Source organism: Lichenostomus cassidix, chromosome 18 (genome assembly GCF_008360975.1).
Source record: "Lichenostomus cassidix isolate B80296 chromosome 18, HeHo_3.0, whole genome shotgun sequence".
NCBI classification, from domain to species: Eukaryota; Metazoa; Chordata; class Aves; order Passeriformes; family Meliphagidae; genus Lichenostomus; species Lichenostomus cassidix.
Genome location: NC_139498.1, coordinates 832,528 through 851,707, shown reverse-complemented (window position 1 = coordinate 851,707; position 19,180 = coordinate 832,528). Strand labels below are relative to the sequence as shown.

Below are 19,180 nucleotides of genomic sequence, written 5' to 3'. Positions count from 1 at the left end.
ATACAGCATCAATATGTAGCCACCTTCATACGTTTTTAATGATATGTTCCTTTCTGAATTAACCATTAGGTAGCCCTGTCCTACAGCATTCTGTATTTTGCTCTGGGTTTACACTACCCGTGGATTTTTATTTTTTGATTTCTCCGTGGAACAATGCAGATGTCAAGGCAAGGCCCAGGGGCACTGTGGAAATCAGATTCTTGGAGCAGCAGGGCTGTTGCCATGTGGACACTCAGTCAATAGCAGCACTGTGCTGCTCTGCTCCCAGGGGATGCAATCCCAGCCCCACTGCTGGGCTGTGCAGCTCAGAGCCACAACCTCAGCTCCTCACTCCTGGAAATGCAATTCCCAGGGTCGGGGGGAATAAATACTGAAGCAAACCCAAGCAAAGAAGAGTTAGCTTCAAGGGTTTGCAGAAGGAGATATCTCTATTTCGAGGTTCTCCTTGAGAACCAGTGGGTTTCTGGGTTTTCCAGAGGTTTTTCTCTTTTTTTCCTCTCAAGATGCTACAGTGTGCCATGGTGAGCAGGATAAAGCCCAATGCCATCTACTGAGTCAAAGATCTTTTTCTCATGATCTCTTTGCTCAGTCCTGATTCAGCCTGAAAACTCACAGATGAGTAAAAGTGTTGTTGATAGCCATGGGTTTTTACAACTCCAGGATTTTGGAGTTCTGTTTAATTACACCACATTATCACAGCACAGCAGTTTCTGCAGAAGCTGCTCGTGGCTTGGTTTCCCTCCATCCCTCCCAAGGGGACCACAGGAGATGTCTCACCATGAGATCCCAGCAGAACCAAACCTCAGCAGACAGACAGACAGAACCCTGACCAAAAAAAGGGACATCAGAGTTTATCCTGTGGCCTGTTATATTGAAAATTCTTCCCACATGCTGCTTGGCAAAGAAGAGTTTCACCCTTTGGAGCTGAAATCCAACCTCTCCCCCTCGGCAGAGCCTTACCCTCTACCTGTTTTGTAAGAGCTTCAGTTAAGTCAGCAGAGATTTTGTCCGAGGATAATGGGCTCAACGAAATCCTGGATTGCAATTTCCCTGAGTTGCAGGGTGTTGGAGGCAGAGATTGAGTCACCAGCAGTGTCCCCAGTCGGTCCCAGGCAGGATGTCACCTCTCCTGCACTGCAGAGAAGGCACTTTGGAAAGGCACTTTGGAAGAGGCACAGGGGCATTTTCTGTCTTTCCTCCTGTGAAGCAGATCTGGGAGGGTTTGGCTGCAGCAGTGACTTGGTTTCTGGGTTTTTCAGTGTGTTCAGGGGCATTGTTTGCTCCAAACAAAAGCCACCCAGGCTGGCATTCCTGACGGTGCCTGAGGAAAAGAAGCCACCAGCAGCTGAAATCCAGCAAACTGCTCTCTCCCACCGCAGGAGAGGCAAGGTGTGGCCAAGCTGAACTTATTGGAGGCTTTTCTTTGGGTTGCAGAGGCAAATTTTTTTTGGTGTTTGCTGCAAATATGTTTAAATTCTCTCTGTTTTCGAGGCAAGTAGTCAATGCATCTGAAGTGCATACTTGACATATGTTCCTTTTCACATGCTGTCCTCCATTCATTTCATGCAGCAGATGCTCAGTTTACCACGTTAAATGTATTCTTATTTACTAGAAATTATTTTAGAAAATAGCTGTTTGGAACGAAACATTTCCAGCCCTTCTTCTGGGTGCAGGGAGCTCCTTTTTGCAGCTGTCCTGGGTGGCTGCATGCAGATGTTGACAGGTTAATTTGCATTTGAAGAGCTGGATGCAGTGAGCTAAGCAAGGGTTTTTCTTCCCTGCCTCTGAAGGCAGTCACTTCACACTCCCTGCCAAATTCAGCCCCCATGCTACTCTTCTTAATTAACTAGAGCAACATCCAAGCTGAGTTTGGCCCGTTGTTAGCTGCCCATTTATTACAGGGTTGAATTAAACCCCTTGGCCGTGTAGAAGGAAGGCTCTTATTCTGAAAATCGATTGTATGAAAGTGAAGCACAAGGACAGCCCTAATTCACAGCAAGGTGGTAGTACAAGCTGGTTTATCTGATTTCCTCTAGCCTGTCTCCAGAAACTGCAAGTCCAACCTGGTTTTCCTGCCTCCTCCACACTGCTGGGGCCAGAAATGGTTTAGTAAAAAGGGAATCCTGATGTTAAGAAGAATGTGCAGCTCACACTGCTCAATCCCCCTTCCCAGAGGGTATTCTTTTCCTTCTTGCTGTGGGTTTCTTTTTTCCCCTTTAAAATAAGTTTCTATCAAGACTTCCAGTACAAAGACCCAGATTTAGGCTTCAGTCCCTTCCGTGGCTCCAGGAACAGGCAGAAGTCCTGATCCCAGCCCTGCTGTGGCCCCTAGGAGTGTTTGTGCTGATCTCTGATGTGCCTCATCATCCCAGCAGCTCCAAGCTCTCTCCAGCAGAGACCCAAAGCTTCAGTGCTGCAGCAGGGAGAAGAGCTGCTGTTCAAAGAGCTCTGCCACCACCAAGCCCCACTCTTGGCCTCCTCTCTGGTTTCTTTTCTTCCCTTCAGATGTTATAAAACTGCCTAGGAAAGCTCCATCCAGTGGGTATTAGAGCACCGAGCTGAACCTACAGAGATGTGGGAAGACATAATTAATGTTTCTCTCTTTTTTTTTTTTCACCTTCTTTTCACCACACTCCTGTTCTTCCCTGCCAGGATCTGCTGTGGGCAGATGCTGCTCTCATTGCTCCCCCAAAATCTGGATTTCAGCTCCGTTTGCTGTGCTTCCCCTGGTCGAGGCTGCCATGGGGACAAAGTCACCCATCTGGGAGACAAAGTCACCCATCTGAATTTACCAGTTTTGATGTCTATTTGCAGCATTAAGCGAACACTAGTGACACATTGGATTCAGTCTGCATTCCCGGCAGAATTCTTCGTGGTCACAGTCAAGTACAAGCTAATTTATCACCCCAACTGCAATGAGGGAGGTGCAGCCCAGCATTTGCATCACATATGAAGCTTTTCTCGGAGATATCTTTGGGTTTTCTACGTAAGAAGTTCAGGGGAGGGGATGGGAATGGAGAATGTTGCTGTTAGACAGGAATGATTCAGGTACCCATGGCGACATGAGATCACTCTGCATTGTCACCAGCACAAGGAGATTACCTTATACAAGAATAACTAAGAATAGAATTTTTGACCTTCAGTATTTCCTTATCTGTAAACATTAGATCTGTAGAGCAGTGCAGCCCTGCTTGTCAACAAGAAGAAAGAAAAGAAAAATAAAACTAATTTAAAACCCCACAGTGGCAGTGGAATAAATTCATACATTTATCATTTCAGAGGTTCCCATCACTCCTGCCTCTTTTCCTGCACGGTTTAAATGATTACATTTTTTTTTTTTTATGTTGTGTTTACTCTCCTAAGAATAGAACACACTTTACAGAAGCTCATATGGATGAAAAAGCATTTTCCTTTTGCACTGTTGCTCACAGCTAACACACACAAACCTATACCTTGAGCGTTCCAAAATCTTGGTTCATCAAATAAATTAATGAAGTATTTAGGAGGTTATTTTCTAAATCCTTAAAATGTGAATGTTTATTACTTGAACCTTCACTTTAAGAAATATCATGGATCTCAGGGTTTGGTGCAAGACTTTATCTAGTCCACTAAAAGGGGCAGATCCTTCACAACACTTGCATCTGCCCGTGGTTCTGCCAGCACTAGAACTGGAGATATTTGAATAAAAAAAGATCCTTACAGTGAAGAAATGCAGGATGAGGTTCTAAGCTTATCATAACAGCTGGAAAGAACCTTGTAAAATTAAATTCAGCATCTGCTTCTGTAGATGTCTCAAGCTTTAAGTTTCTGAGGCAGAGAGTAATTTTAAGCAGAATTTTAACTTGCACATACATGAATTATTTCTAGTGCCTGGCTCAAAAATAGCAATTTGAGCAATGTGTTCACACAGGGCTGCAGTGTGCCCAGGCCTGGGGACATGAAACTTTCTGCACACACCTGTACCACCTACCCTGTCCTGGGCCTGCACTGTGGGCTGGGGACACTCTCTCTGTGTCCCTTCTCCCTCCCTGGGCATGGGGAGGGAATGGCCAGAATTTGGGGTCCAGACCTCTCCCTGAGGTCTGAGCTGCAGTTTGGAGTCAGTGGAGGCCAAAGGCACAGTGCTGTCCCTGGGAGCACAGGGTGCTGTGTGACTCAGGGGCAGCTGGCACAGCCTGCCAGGGTGGGAATTGGGAATTGGGAATTGGGAACTGGGAATGCTCAGCCAGCAGTGGCTTTGGGCTCAAGGCTCCATCCAAGGTGTTCAGGATCCTCAGGGAGAAAGAGCATTGTGTTTCTCAGAGAAGAAGGGCACTGTGGTGTGGAATATCAGCTCACAGGGTCTCTGTCACGGGAGCACTGTTAGAAAAAAAGAAATCCAAGGAAAAGCACCTCTGAAGCACAAGGGGATGGCAGTGTCTCTGCTGGAGTCCATGAAGGTTCCCCTGGTGTGCTTGCAGGTGAGCAGCACATGTCAGGCAGGACTGGGGAGCAGGAAAGCTCTGCTGTCCCAGGAGGGAGCAGAGGGGTTAGGAGGTGCTGTGCCTGGGAAGCCCAAACTCAGCCCACAGTCGATGTCTCAGAGCCCCAGACAGTCAGTGACACTGCAGAGCAGAGCTCAGGAGCTGAGCCCTGATGGGGAGCTGACATCAGACCTCCCCTTGGCCAGCCCAGGGTGATGTCTGGGGCTGTGCTGATCCTGAGGGATGCACATCCCATCTCTGAGCCCTCTGCATGAGCCAGCAGTGCAGGAGAGCCTCAGCTCACCCCAGAGCCCCAGAACAGCACATCCTCACTCTCCAGGAGCTCTCTGCTCACCATCACCCGGTGATTCCAGGCTGCAGAGCAGAAGTAATCCACAATCACCAGGCAAACTTCGTCCAGAGCTTATTTGGGAGAGAAAGCCCTGCTGCCTGGGCAGGCTGGGTGCAGAGAGCTGCTGGAGCCAGGGGATGTTTCCACACCACCGAGTATTTTTAACTTCCATTTCAAAGCCTTGAAGCCTGGCAAACTTTCATTAACATTTGATGCCTCGAAGTCATGCAAGGTCTGGGGGGAAAAGGAGGAGAAGGAGGGAAAAGGATTACACCTTTTTGGAGCATGGAGTTTGCAAAGTGGCTGGGAAGCTTGGGAAAAGCCTCCAGCCCTCCTTTCTTACCAGGTGGTTTTAAAGGACCCAAACCATCCAGAAAACAAAGCCAGAGTTCCAAACCATGGCTGGGGTAGGAAGGGTTAATTAACATGTGAAGTACCTGGAGTCTCTCTGGCCCTTGGGCAGTTGAACCCCAGCACCTTGCAAGGATTATGCTTCTCTTCTTGACCCATTTTTAGGCAACTTTGCTAATATAAGGGCTCTTTGGCTCATAAATCCCCAAATTATTAATAAGCCACCCTGCATCCCTCCTCCAGCAGAGAACATGGGCTGTGGAGAAGTCACAGGATTTGCTCCCAGTTCCCACCACCCTCACTGCCATTCCTGCGCAGCACAAAGTAAGGCTTTTTTGCCTAGAGTTATGACCAATGAAAACAGTGCTTCCCTGGCTACAAGGCAGACTTTCAACTGGAAAATAAGTTAACAGGAACTCTATTTTTCCCCCTCTAAATATACACATATACACACACAGAGCGTCTCTTCGTGCACACAACTGAGATTTTTCATAGGCTGAGGGAGTAGGAAGAAGAGACGTATTTTTGTCTCCTTGGCAAAAATATATTGGCAGCACATCACTGAGTTGTAAAGATTGAGTAAGTCCCAGAGCATGGCCCCGTTAGGCAGGGTTTGGAAAGCTGCCCTTTGGCTGCCTCTGCCCGTCTGGAGGCCACAGCAGGGACAGCCTGGGGACAGCCTGAGGAGCCCCAGACAGCCCATGCAGGCTCCAGGAGGAAGAGGAGGTTGCACCACCTGGAGATGAGGAGCTGTGAGCTCTGCACAGCACCAGATGAGGTGTCTGAAGGGGAGAGGAGCTGCAGATCTCCCCTGGGCATGGCAGCCTTCCTGGGCAGTCAGAGCTGCTGCTGACTCCTGGTGGAGCCTGTGAGAGGTCACTGTAAGGCAGTGCAAACTGCTCCTCTCCTTCTCCCAAAACCCAGGGACAAACCTGCTCCCCAGAGGATGTTACACCAGGGCAGGAGGAACAGGAAGGGCTCCTGGGGAAGGAGTCCCAGGAGCCACAGGGGGACTTGCCTTCTGTCCAGCCTGCCCAGCAAAAGGAAAACGTTTTGGTTTTCTCCTCCCAGCTGTAAACATTCCCAGCCACTTCCATGCCATCCTAGGACAGCAAAAGCATTTCTGGTCACAATGGCAGATGTGCCTGGTGATGGTGAGGGCTGGGACTCTCGTTTGCATTATTTAAAGCAAATTCTGAGATTCCAAATTGGATTGCTCAAAGCTCCCATCATCACTATCCTTCCCCAGTGCAGGTAGAGACATTTCATAGTAAAACACAATTCTGAGATACTGAAAGTGAACTCAGAAATCTCGACAATAAAATATTTATGAGTCTGTGCTTTGGTGCATTGTAATTTTGCATGATATGTTTTGCTTTTCAAGACTGACTAGATTAAGGCTCTTCTGATTCATTAAACACATTTTCCCAAATGCTGTTTCTACAAATATTGTTGGGTCATTGTGTTTAGTTGCATTTATTAGCTGGTGTAACAAGGAACTTATGTCTTCCATAAACCTGAGAGGAACCCTCCTAAATGTGTTGCTCTGAATCTCAGCAGAGAAGAAAACAGTTCTCATGAATAATTAAAGCTTAAAGAGGTCATGCTGGTTTTGCAGCCTCATTTTTATTTGTCACTGCTTAGTTTGCATTGGGAAATAGGAAGTTTCAGGTGCAGAAGCCAAATGGAATCTCTTCTGCATGTGCTCATTTAAACAGATCTATCTAGTAGCCGTTTTATGTATTAGGTCATTTGTCAGCTGTAATAATTTAAATCAGTCCTGGGAATTAGAAGTTTAAGGCTTTTAATTTTCATCAGGCAATGGCTATGCATCCCTTTGCCTTCTGGCTGGAAGGAACAGCAGCTCTTCAGCCAGGCAGGGCTGGGATGTGGGCAGAGATGGGATGGGATATGGGCAGGGATGGGATGCAGGCAGGGATGGGATGGGCAGGATTGGGATGCAGGCAGGGCTGGGATGCAGGCAGGGCTGCTCAGGGAGGACCTGGGTCACCATCTGCTCCCTGTCTCCACAGGCCTCTCCAATCTGCTCTGAATCTCAGAGCAGACATCAGAAAGTCCCCACTTGCCTCCAGCCACTCACTTTCAATCCTTCCCATCTTCTTCTCAGCTTTCTCTCCCTCCACTTCCAAGCTTCTTTTCCTCCTCTGTGAGCCACCTCCCATTCTTCCACATTCTGCCCCAAAGCAGAATGGGAATTTCTCTTCTTCTGCTCTTTTTTTCCATTGCTCTCAGCCTTCCCCCAGGAAGGCACAGCACCTTTGGGCTTTCCTACACTGCTGGGAATCAGGAATAGCCCAGTCAGTGTAGCTCAAATTCAAGTTCAAACCCTACATACTGCCTTGATATTCCCTTCCAGGATTTAACAATTGCGAAATATTTTTGTTCCTTTCATTTTTTTCCCACTGGACCCTGCTGAGTCTCTCCAGCAGCTCTGCTATTTGTTCCCAAGGTTAGACATTAGCCCTGGGTATTCAGCTCAGCAGCACAACAGCACTAATCTCTCCTGGTGGAGTGTCTCTCTCACTAATACATCGTGCAGATGATTACTGAAACCTTTGCCTTGCATTTCCCAAATCCAGCCATCAGCAGGCTTTGGCAGTCACACCCCTTTCTCCCAACCTTTCGTTTCCCTGTTGTCATCTCTCTTGTTTCTGTCCCACATCACTGATTGTGCATGATCAACCTCTAGAGGCTTCGCTGCTATGTATAACTCAACAAGCTGGCAGAGCAACCAGGAAGACTCATTTTTGTGCTCCAGAACGAGTGTAGATCCAGCTCAAGGTCACTGCATTCCAAAGACAGACACATTACAAGCATTCCCTTCCACTAAGATGATTTATGGAATGTTATTTCCCCATTGCTTCTTCAATATCCAACTGTTTTTCTGAAAGCCATCATCTTAGGATGAATCTCCACGGATTGAAGAGACATGGGATCACTGCAGGATTCCAGCAGTGTCCAAGGATCCTCATATTCCTAATCAATTCACTAGCAAGGTCCTGTATCACTACTTTCCAGTGCAACCCTCGTGCTTTTTTCATTTAAAAAACCCAACTTTTCAAGTTTATGAATGAGCCAAAAGAAAGTTTGTAAGGCAAGTTCAGCTCTGGATGTCAGGTTAGAGACATTCCCTGCTGTTGGAGCAGACAGTAACTCATTTAATGCAGAGAGGTAATTATTTAGTGCCCTGCAAGCTTTTGCTACACCAAGAGATCTCACCTTCAATAATCAGAACCACCAGTAATCAACTCTCAATATAGATTGCATCAATAATATGAACCATCACCTTATTAACAAAATATCAATAGCATGAACCATGAATAATATGAATGATTTTTTCTACTGACCAGATCTGTAAGGTTTTTCCATTAGAGAGGAAGACACTAAGTGCAACCTGTGGCTGTTGCCCCAAACATCCCCAAGCATTGCCCAGCTCCTCATGCTGGAGAGCTGTTCCTTACATTTTTGACTGCTGTATGCCAGCTGCAAACCCTGCCGGGTGGGAAATGAAAATGTTTCAGAAAATGGGGGAAAAGGGCCATTTAAGAGGGTCTAAAAGTAGAAATTAAGACCAGGAAGGCAATAGCTGGAGGAAATACAGGGGACTAAGTGGACTGAGCATCACGTCTTGCACTGGAGTGTTCCATGTAGAGCAGAAAGAACCCAGAGGTGATCATGACAGTGACTCAAATCATAAACTCAGCAGAGACTGAAGAGACATCAATTTCCTTAAATCCCCCCTCCCAGGAAGTGCTGAGCCGTGAGACAGGATGTGCAGACGTGCTGTGATCCTGAAAGGTGAAGCCATCCGGCTGATCACCATGTTAATGAGGGAGAACTGATGGCTTACCGAAGGAGGGGAAACCATATGGATAAAAACCAAACTGCCCCTTGAGGGAAACTTGATTCCTATTGTGCAAATGCAGGGGAAAGGCACAGTTTGACATTGTGAAAATAAACGTGATTTGTCATTTTGCAGCACATGAACTTCAGCAGACAGAAGGAGGGTTTTCTCTCAGAGCTGTGCTCAGTGCACTTTGGCACTCCAGCCTCTCACAGTGACTGAGGCACTGGCAGCAGCCTCCCTGCAGGAGCAGCCTTTGTAGCAGTGAATCTTTGTCAGGGTCAAGAATACTGGGGGGAAAGCTGGTTTTGGTCCAAATGCTGGCTAGCATTGAGGGCAGCACAGTTTGTTTCCCACAGAGGTGCTGGAGCAGCAATGGTCACTGTGGGGCCATTCAGAGTTGTGAATAACAAGTCAGGCTCTGACATAGTGTGCCAAAAGCACTGCCAGTTACTAAAGTACCTCTTTAGATGAAGGTGTTTGGAGCCAGAATGGAAGAGCTGGAAAGCCACTGGAGTTTCAGTTCAGAGCTCTGATGGATGAAGCTCTCACCTCAGGAGCCAACACCAGCTCCTGGACCGTCAGACTAATTTTAGCTAAGGTAGGAAAGCCAACCACAGAACTCTAATGGAGGTTTCTATCCGAGCTCCAAATTCATTTTAAAAGGACGAGGAGGATTATATATCAGCCACCCAGAAACAGCCTCAGCAAAGTGGCAGCAGAGCAAAATCTGGCAGTGAGTGGTGAGACAAACTGCTGGGCTGAAGGACTGTGGCAGGAGATGCAGGACGAGACGAGATGTGAAGGCAGAGCACAGCGAGTGTGGGCTGTGGTGGTAGATAGAAAAGCAGACACAGAGAAGTGAGTTAACAACCCCACGACAAACTAGAGATGTTGACAGTTTCTTGGGACTGAGCCAAGGGAATGCTCACCGTGGCAGGGCTGACTTGTCTCTGCCTTGAAAATGTTCCTCCAACAGCACCACCAGTGTTGCCCCAAAACAAGCATGTGGTACCCAGGCTGAGGAATTGCCCCTGTTTCCCTGGGCAGTTGATTTACAAAATGCAAACTGAACGTCAGGGCTGGAAGTTCGTCAGTGTTTCTCCCTAGAAAACACAGAGTCATTCCTTCAATAAGCTCCATTAAAAGGAACAGCAAAAAAAACTAAAACAGAACCCCCTGAAATTTCCCCCACTTTGCCATCCAGGCAGCAGCATGAGAGGATGTGGCTGATAAGGAGCTAATTGCAATGGTAATAGGCAGAGCCATCAGCAGCACCCGTGGAGTTTCACACTGTTATCTGCTGCTTGGCCAAGGAAAGGCAGCTGGGAAGGGACAGGAGCACTGCTGGATAACCTCAGTCATGAATTCTGTGGCCAAAATGCTGGTTTATGAGACAAATATTTGAAGAAACTGGGAGTTAAGTAGCTTGAACCAACATGTAACATACAACTCTCCTGCTCTGCCGCTGTCCTGCATTTCCCTGGTGCCATTGGTATTCACTGTGGTAGCACAAGGACACTTAGTACTTTTGGCAGCAGTTTTGTAATGACTGAAGAGAATTCAAAGGACAGCAGGCAGACACTGTGATGTGTTTTATTAGCTCCCAGATGTGCAGGTGAGGTGAATCTTTGGGAAATGAGTTTTGCTGCCATGGGTTTTCTAACATCACTCAAGGTCTCAAATTCTTATAATGGAACAAAAGGCTGTCAGAGAATTTGAAAGTCATCTTTGGCAAAGCATCCTTTCTGAATCTGTTTGTTTCTTGCACAGAAATACAAATGCACAGCATCTTTGATGATATTTGCCCAGCTGAACACAGGAGGTCAGCTGCTGAGGCTGCGTGTTTTACACATGAATTACAAGTGACTGAGCCTCTGTAGGCGTTTCCTGGGATATCTGCTGGTGTAGGTGAGCCAGAATCTGGAGATGCTTTACCAGGCTGTATAAAACAGTGTTTGGTGCATCCTGGATTGCAGAATGCCAAAATGACATTGCTCAAGAGTAAAATTGTTCCTGTCAGAATTAGAAGTCAACCCCCCCAACAGCAGAGATGCCCCTGGATCCCTGGCAGTGTCCAAGGCCAGGCTGGACAGAGCTTGGAGCAGCCTGGGACAGTGGAAGGTGTCCCTGCCATGGCAGGGGTGGAACAACATGAGCTTTAAGGTCTTTCCAACCCAAACCATTCTGTCATTCCATGAACAGTGCATTTCTTTACCACCTAAGCAAGGTGTGTCTGCTGCTCTGGGGCAGCTTTGGGAAACAGCAAACATCCCCTGGCAGCTGGAGGAGATCAGCTAAGGCATCACATCTGGGCTGCAGGAAACTCAGGAGAGCTGACAGAGGGTGGTTGTGACACGAAGGTCAAACTGCCCAGGTGGGAACCTCACCAGTCACTGTTCACAGCCATGGAATTGCACTTGGGCCTCTGGGGGTGGCTTTGTGGCCACTGGAGGTGGCTCTTTGGCCACGCCAAGCATGAGCTCTCTGCAGTCTGAGAGCACTGGGAAAAAAGCACTGCAAGGAGCAGAGCAGAGCCCTCGTCCTGTGGCACTGCAGTGAAAGAAGGAGCTGTGCTCCCAACAGAGAGGGCTTTGTCCAGGAGCACCAGGGAGAGGAGAAAGGAAATCAGATCAAGCACTGCCACAGTGCAGGCAAGTTGGGGGAAGCAGATTAGAATATTCCAAATGCTGGGGAGTGGTGGTGTAAGGCAGTCTCTTCTCTCATGGAAAATCCACGATAAATACAGGAGGGAGCACTAACTACCACACAGAGGTGAGAGAATGGAGCGAGGTTAACCGTGGCACTGAGCACATCAGATGACAAGATAAACTGAGCTGTTCCTGGAGAAAACGTGCTCCTGCCAGGCTGCAGGGGAATGGGGAGCAGGAGAATAAAGAAGAAAGGCCAGGCAGGAGCTCCCTGCCAGCCCAGCGTGGGCAGCAGCAGCTGCTCAGCATCTCCTCCAGCTCCTCGCAGCTCTCCCGAGGCTCTGAGCTCACCAGGAAGGTGTTCTGCCTTTAGAAACCCTAAAGAGGAGCAAAATGGAGCAGGCAGCAAATCCCGGCTGGCTGCTCCTCACCTGCCAGCCAGGGCACTGCCGGGAACAGAGGAAGCTCTGTAGGCAGCGGAGGGGGAGGACTGGAAAAAGGGGAAATTCATGTCACAGCAGAAGATAAGAAAATAAGAGACTTGAGGAGGAGTTTTGCTTTGCCCACCAGACAATTGAAAATAGATCAAAAGAAGAACCCAAAGGGTTTGTTTGAGATGACAGCTCCTAAGGAAGAAAGTGGGGCAAATTTCATACATTTCAACATTTTAAAATAATTTTCTTTCTGCCCGGGAAATAGATGGGAAGCAAACGAAAGGGAGTAGGCCGGATTCTGATACCACTGGGTGAGACAGATTTGAGTCCACTGCAGTGAAATCAGAATGTGGTCCATAAGCAGGCAGTTCAGCTCCTTGCAATGAGAACAAGTGAGTTCTGAGCTAGGGAATAAAAGATAGAGAAAGAAGGAAAGGACTTCTATTAGTGAAATAAAAGTTTTTTCGCTGTCTCAAGACCTGTAGAGAAACATGGTTAAGAATCAGGATAAATTCCTTTTAAAGACTCAGCTGAGCTGAATTTGCCTTGGCCTGAGCATGACACACACAGGCAGCTCATCCTGCCCAGCTGGTAGCCCAGAGTTATGGCAATAAACTCCTAATCTTTTTAGGTCCTGAACATTTTCTCAACACAGGACCTGCCCTGGCAAAAGTATGACAGTAACCCCAGGTATGAGCAGTGCTGTTCATCAAATCCATCTTCAGGATGAAACATAAATACAAACTGTCACATGGACAAATTTCCAGGACTGGCAGGACTCCGGGGGTGTCAGACAGAATCTGTCTCAAAAACAGCCTATGCTTTGAAGTTTCCAGCTCTCACAACAGCCAAACCTTTTTCAAAGGCAGACACACAATAAATGTGTGTTTAACCTCCCGAGGCTTCTTCCTCTGCTGGCTCCATCCTCTGTGCTGATGAAGGCAGCTCACAGCAGCCTCGTGGTGTAGCAAATTCACATGAGGTGTGTTTTGCACATGACCTGCATCAATAGTTCATGATTTCTTTTCTAATGACAGCATTAAGCATCCCCAGGCAGAGGCTCATGGGATCTGTGCTCATTGGAGTGACTTGAGGACAGCCTTGTGAAACTCTCAGCAGCCAGCAGGAGACAAATAATCAGACCTGGGACAGTTCAACACTGAGAGTTCCAAGCTACAGGAAAATCTCTAACGCTTCTCCTTGTGGTCTGAGGGTAGAGCTGAGGACTAGAACAGCCCCTGTTTGACCACCAGCACCACAGAGCAGGTTCTGAAAGCAAAAGGAGGTGCATCTCCCTTTCCCCTTCTCCAGGGTTATTTCATGACAAGAGCAATGGAAAGGAAGCCAAGCCAGCAGCTGTGTGTGCTGTGGTGTCAGACCAGTGAGACAGGGGAGCTGCACTGGTGGAAAATCAAACAAATGAACTCAGTGCACAGATAGATCTTTTTGTGAGATGAACATTTTTTGGCAGGTCAGATCTCCTTTGCTCACTATTGCTCAAATCACTCGGCAAAGGGCTTCAGGACCTGTCAGCAGAGAAATCTTCCTAAGGAAAAAACACACAACTGTTTCTCCTCTCCGCTGGCAGAGTCCAGCACTGAGACACTCACTATAAATAGAGGTTCTCCACTGATGTCCAAGGCAAGTGTAAAGCCATGCCATTAAGGAAAGCTGGTCCTGCACGCTGTGCTGGGATGGACACTGTGTTCAGGCAACTTGTGTTCCAGCTCTGCATGTCACGCTTGTCTCGTGCTCTGTGATGCTATCTGTCAGTCAGCCTTCTCTGTACTGATATACTCAGAAAACTTGTCATTTAAACATTCTGATATTCGTGTGTTGCAGTGAATCAGGCTGACAGTCGGCTCTGGAGCTGAGGCACAGTATTTAATCACAGAATAGATGCAACAAGCAGAACCATCGGTCCAAATTTCCCATGGTACTTTACTAATTGCCTTATTTTTAATATACAGTCAGCTCCTTGCAACTTGTATTCCCTGTTTCCTCAAGCACTTGCTGTCAAATGATCCTGAAAATAATTTCATTCCATGTCTCCAAACCATCCCAGAAGTCCCACATTTGCCAGAAAGAGATCAGCTGGCTGGTGGGGTTTTGGGGTGGATGGTTGTGTTCACCTGCCTGCAGGTGACTGCTGCAGCCATTGCCACTTGTGCAGCTGACATTCACACCCTCATTCCAGCAGAGCAGCTCCTTCGGGAGAATCCCCTGCTCCACACTATTAATAGAGTGCAGGAGGGTGCTGCAAGCATCCCCAGCTGCTCAGGAATGTGGTGTTGGCAGGGAGAGCTTCGTCCAAGGAGGGCACAAGTGTCTGAGCAGAAAGGCTCAGCACGTCCCAAACCCTGTGTTTCACTGCATGAAGGAGGGCTGGAAGCTGAAACAGTTAATGGGGCAGTGGCTGTGCAAAGATGATGGAGCAGAGGCAGCAGCTCAGCCCCTCTCTCCTTGTGTCTCCCCCTGCTATGGGATATCTCCTCCTGTAAGCCCTGCTCAGCACAGAGAGACAGAAATTGCTATTGACAGAAGTTCCCTGCAGACAGAACCCTCTGCTGCAGAGCTGCTCCGTCTGGAGAGGTGGAAACCGATTGTAAATGACAACAGAGCAGCAATGCTGTGGGAACATCTTGTTGTGTAGAGCTTTCAGTATCAGGGCAGGGAGAAAACAAAAGTACAGCCTTGCGTTGATAAATATTGCCAGACATTTGAGGGCTCTGCTTTGCAGTGCTGATTTGTGCAAACACTTCCAGGGCATCAGGGAATGTTGTCATTGATGAACTCTCACCACAGGAAATGGCTGTTCTCAAAGCCATGGCTGATGGTGGCACAGCAATGGGATCTTGTAAGCAAGGCCACCAAATTAATCAGCATTTGCATCCTGAGCATTAACCTTCACTCTCAGTCATCACAAAATAAAAGCCCAGTGAACAATCTGCAGTGGTAGAGGCAGGATTATTGAAGGATTATTTGAGAAAGAGCAAGGAGAAGGCAGTGTGTCATTGGAATTTGGGATCAGTACTTTGATTTGCTGTTGAAACCTCTATGTATTTTGAGATCTCAAACCCCAAAACAAAGCTTAATCTTCACTTAGGCACTACAGTTCCCTCCCTTATCACATTATCTGACTACATCACACTCTAATTATAGTTGTCTGAACAACACTCAGTGAGATTGGGAAGTACTAACCTTGTCAGAGAAGCCCTTGAACACAGAGTAAAACCAAGTCAGAAATGCTTTTTAGTTCTTAAATGCCAGTGAAGTATGCTGCAACCAGTGGCAAAAATTTGTTCTTACACCATCAACAACACTTCAGAAAATTCTCCTCTTTACTATCATTAATGAAGTCCTGGCTCAAAATTCAGAACAAAGTCGTTACTATTATGAGGAAAAAAATGCATTCTAATATTTGTATTTCTAAAAGCATCATTAAAAACATATCAGTAATCATTCAAAGAAAGGAGTAATACTTACAGCATCTCTGTGGGATATTATATCTCACTCTCAAGAGGTATCCAGAAGTGCTTCTCAATATTTTAGTATCTGTTAGGCAGTGACTGCAGTTTATTTCTCTCTCTCTAGTGGGTACAGCAGTAGGAGTTAAAAATTCCATCTTCTTCTCCCAAGGATATAAGGGAATGTATCCCCAGACTCAAGCAAGGAAGAAAATCTCTCTCCCACATCACCTCCTGGGGTGGGAAATGGCTTTGTGCCTCGGTGGCCATGGACCAGTGGCCACATTTGCTGCACATTTCTGCAGAACAGCTGCTGAGAAGCCTTTGAGAAGAACTCCAAGGAGCTCAGCCCTCGTGCAGATGCTGCAGAAGGGTCATGACTGACTTTAACTGAGGCATTTCCTTCTCTGCCACCTCTGCCATACCATGGCTGTTCTTCTTTTGCATTGCTTTACATTCCAGGGCATGGAGATGGGTTTTCCACCAAATCCCAGGTGATGCAGGGGCAGCCACAGCTTCTCTGGGCACCCTGTGCCAGGGCCTTCCCACCCTCCCAGGGACAAATTTCTTCCTAACATCCCATCTCACCCTGCCTTGTGTCAGTTTGAGAAGGACACAATACAATACCTGCAGACAGAGAAGAATGTACAGACTGAGGTGGCCCCACCATACACACACAAGCACAGTCATTCAAAGCCTATCTCCACAGGAAATAAGGATCAGAAGATTATTTAGATTTCTTTCCTTAATAAATAGAGAGGATAAAAATAATTCTCTGAATGTGTTTCCTGTAAATTGCACACCATGATGGAGAGACTCAGTGAAATGACCATCCAGTCTCAGAGGCTCTGTGATGCTGGGAGTGATTCAGTGTTGTTGTGTGAACTGCCATGAAAATTAGCACCTTTACCATCTGAGTTTTGGGTTGCCCTGGCCCAGAGCCATCAGGAGCAGCAGCCCTGCATGGGCAGCACAGGGATGCTCCCAGCAGCAGCCCCAGCTGAAGTGTTCTCCCCACCTGGCAGCAGGACAGGTGTGTCACTTCCAGATGTGACATGAGCCACTTACATCTTGTTGCCAGCCTTTGAAGTGCTGTGCAGAGAAAGCTGAGCTGCTGCTGCTGCAATTAGAGCCAATACATCATTTACTGGAAGAATTAAATGCGCTGTAGTAGCAAACCTGCAGTTGACACTCACAGGGTGCAATTTAAATCCGCCGGATTAGTAATTCTTTTGAGATCTTTGTAATCATTGGTAATAGGTAGTGAAATAAATCCACATTTATATCCTACAGACTGCAGCTGTGCTTCTGTTAAAGGAGTATTAAGTGATGGGTTTAAAATCCTTCTGCCAGCTCAGGCTGTGAGCGCTGAGGCTCCTGTGCAGGATAGCTCAGCCTGGGTGATGTGTGGTTAATGAATAATGAAAGCACCAGGCACAAGCCCAGCTCAGGGCTCTCTGCTGCAGGGAGCTCTCTGGGGAGAGATCCCCGTGTGGCTCCCTGTGCCACAGCCACCCAGCTGCAGCTCAGACTGGGTAAATGTGATAGAAAGGAGCACAGGATGCTCATGGAAACTTCACCTTCTTCCTGGACAAAGTGCTGACGTGTCCAGCCAAGCGAGGGGTTTGTCCAGTGCTGTCCCTGCAGGTATCAGGAGCCCACACTGTGCCCTGACTGCTGCACAACCTCCCAGTTAACTCAACAAATATGCCATGAAAAGCTGAGCCAACCCTAGTGGGACATGTGGGTTTAAACTGCAGCAGGAGGAGATTTATGGACTTGTTTTCGTGGCCTGGACAGTAATTGAAGAGGCCTCAGACAATTCAGTGTTCAGCAGCTCTGATAAGGGAAGGCAGCACTTCCCTGGGATGAGCTGGGAGGGATGATGGGAGCGAGATTGGCACTGGGAGCCCCAGCAGGAGCAGAGACCCAGCCTGAGAGCCAGTGGGGAACAGAAAGGAGCTCTGCAAACTCAGAATGCCTGTAAGATAAGCACAGCGCTGATAAAGTGAAGCACTTAGAGATTAAAAAACTCAAGAGAACAATATAAGTGGCTGCAGAAAAGAGCCCAGGAATCCTGGCTGTCCCTTCCTTCAGCCCAATCTGCCCAAAATTCATGACTTCAGAGATTGTTTCTTGACAGGTTAAAAAAAGGCACATTTACCTGGTTCTGGTCCTTATGTTTTGTTTGTTTTCATTTAGGAATCTACAAAGGCCATTGTTTCCGAATCAACCACTTCCCTGAAGACAATGACTATGACCATGACAGCTCAGAATACCTTCTCCGTAAGTGAACAGTGATTCCCAGTGATTCCCAGTGATTCCCAGTGATTCCCAGTGATTCCCAGCACACGGGTGTGGCCAGAGAGGCTGCCCTGGCTCTCCTCTTTGTAGAGAGCAGCCCCAGTTTTACTCCCTGCAGCCCTGGCCCAAGTGGCTGCACAGCCCAGTGGTGCCACAAGTCCAGCTGACACAACCATCACCCCTGGGGACTCCCATTTCAGAGTCATTGAACCACAGAATGGTTTGTGTTGGAAGGGAGCTTACAGACCATCCAGTTCCAACCCTCTTGCCATGGGGTTTCCAGGATTTTTTCCAAGGGTTTCCTTCAGCCAGGGGAGTGCTCAAGGTGTTGGTGCCCATTCTCTAAACATCATATTGCAAATTTTCAAATGAGAACTACAGCTCTCATGCCCAGATCTTACAGAGGGAGTGTTTATAGGGTTGGTGTAACAAAGCAGGTTTGAGGAATGGGCTGCAGCCTATTAGGAAGCTTTTCCTAATGCTTAAACCCAACCCTCACTGACACCTCATCCTTTGCAGCTGCTCAGCCACTTCCCCCTGCAGTGAAATTACTGCACTTTAGGAAGGAAGCTGAAATTTCTGCAGCTAAGAGCAAAATGCCAGCATGAGAGGGGCTGTGACCTCCCTGCCTGGCCTGCCAGCCCCCTGCCTGGCCTGCCACCTCCCTGCCTGGCCTGCCAGCCCTGCTGCTCCGTGCTGCCACAGAATTCCCCCCAGAAGTGATTTCATCCACCAACCTGCCTGCAATAAGGGCAATTGCTCCATCTCCTCCCCATGACCATTCTCTCAGCTGATGGGAAGTCTTGGAACCCAACCATGAATCCTGCAGTTTGGAGTCAGATTCCCTTCCCCAGAGGACTCCTTGCCTGTTCCTTGTGAGCAAAAGAGCTGAGCAGCCAAGCTGAAAGCAGTGCCCTTTAGCAGGAGAGGAGCTGCAGCTCACAAGGTGTTGGGAGATCAGGGAGCTGAGAATAATGCTGCTGGCAAGGCAGAAAACTCCTCAATTACAATATTAATTACCTGAAACACCACTTAGAGAACCACTCTGCCCTTCTGCTCACTTCTGGGCAACAACTTCTAGTTGCTAAGACCTGAAGAAAAAAAATCTCCGATAAATTTGCTTCACCAGAAAACCCAGATGTTTTTTCCTCTTTGCTCTTGTCGATTTAGATCAGTCATAGCACCCGGGTGACACGATTTCAGAGCTCAGGCAAAGGCAGTGTGAGCACAGCTGCATTTATCTTTCATACAAAGCCTTGGAACTAATGTTAAATTGATGCCAAGTCAGCTTTA

At 47.6% G+C, this 19,180-nt stretch overlaps 1 protein-coding gene and 1 long non-coding RNA gene across 2 annotated transcripts in view; one reads left to right on the top strand and one right to left on the bottom strand.

The window, feature by feature from the left end:
• Nucleotides 1-19,180, top strand: part of CACNG4 (calcium voltage-gated channel auxiliary subunit gamma 4) — a 41,516-nt gene that overhangs the window by 12,998 nt on the left and 9,338 nt on the right. The window contains exon 2 of the mRNA XM_085077335.1: nt 17,786-17,869. Within this exon, the coding sequence (XP_084933461.1) occupies nt 17,786-17,869 (84 nt within the window). The remainder of the gene's footprint in view (nt 1-17,785; nt 17,870-19,180) is intronic.
• Nucleotides 9,678-11,340, bottom strand: LOC146429361 (uncharacterized). The gene is made up of 3 exons (XR_014855539.1): nt 11,253-11,340; nt 9,964-10,137; nt 9,678-9,858 (listed from the first exon to the last, which is right to left on the bottom strand). It is a non-coding gene; the product is annotated as an uncharacterized LOC146429361 (long non-coding RNA).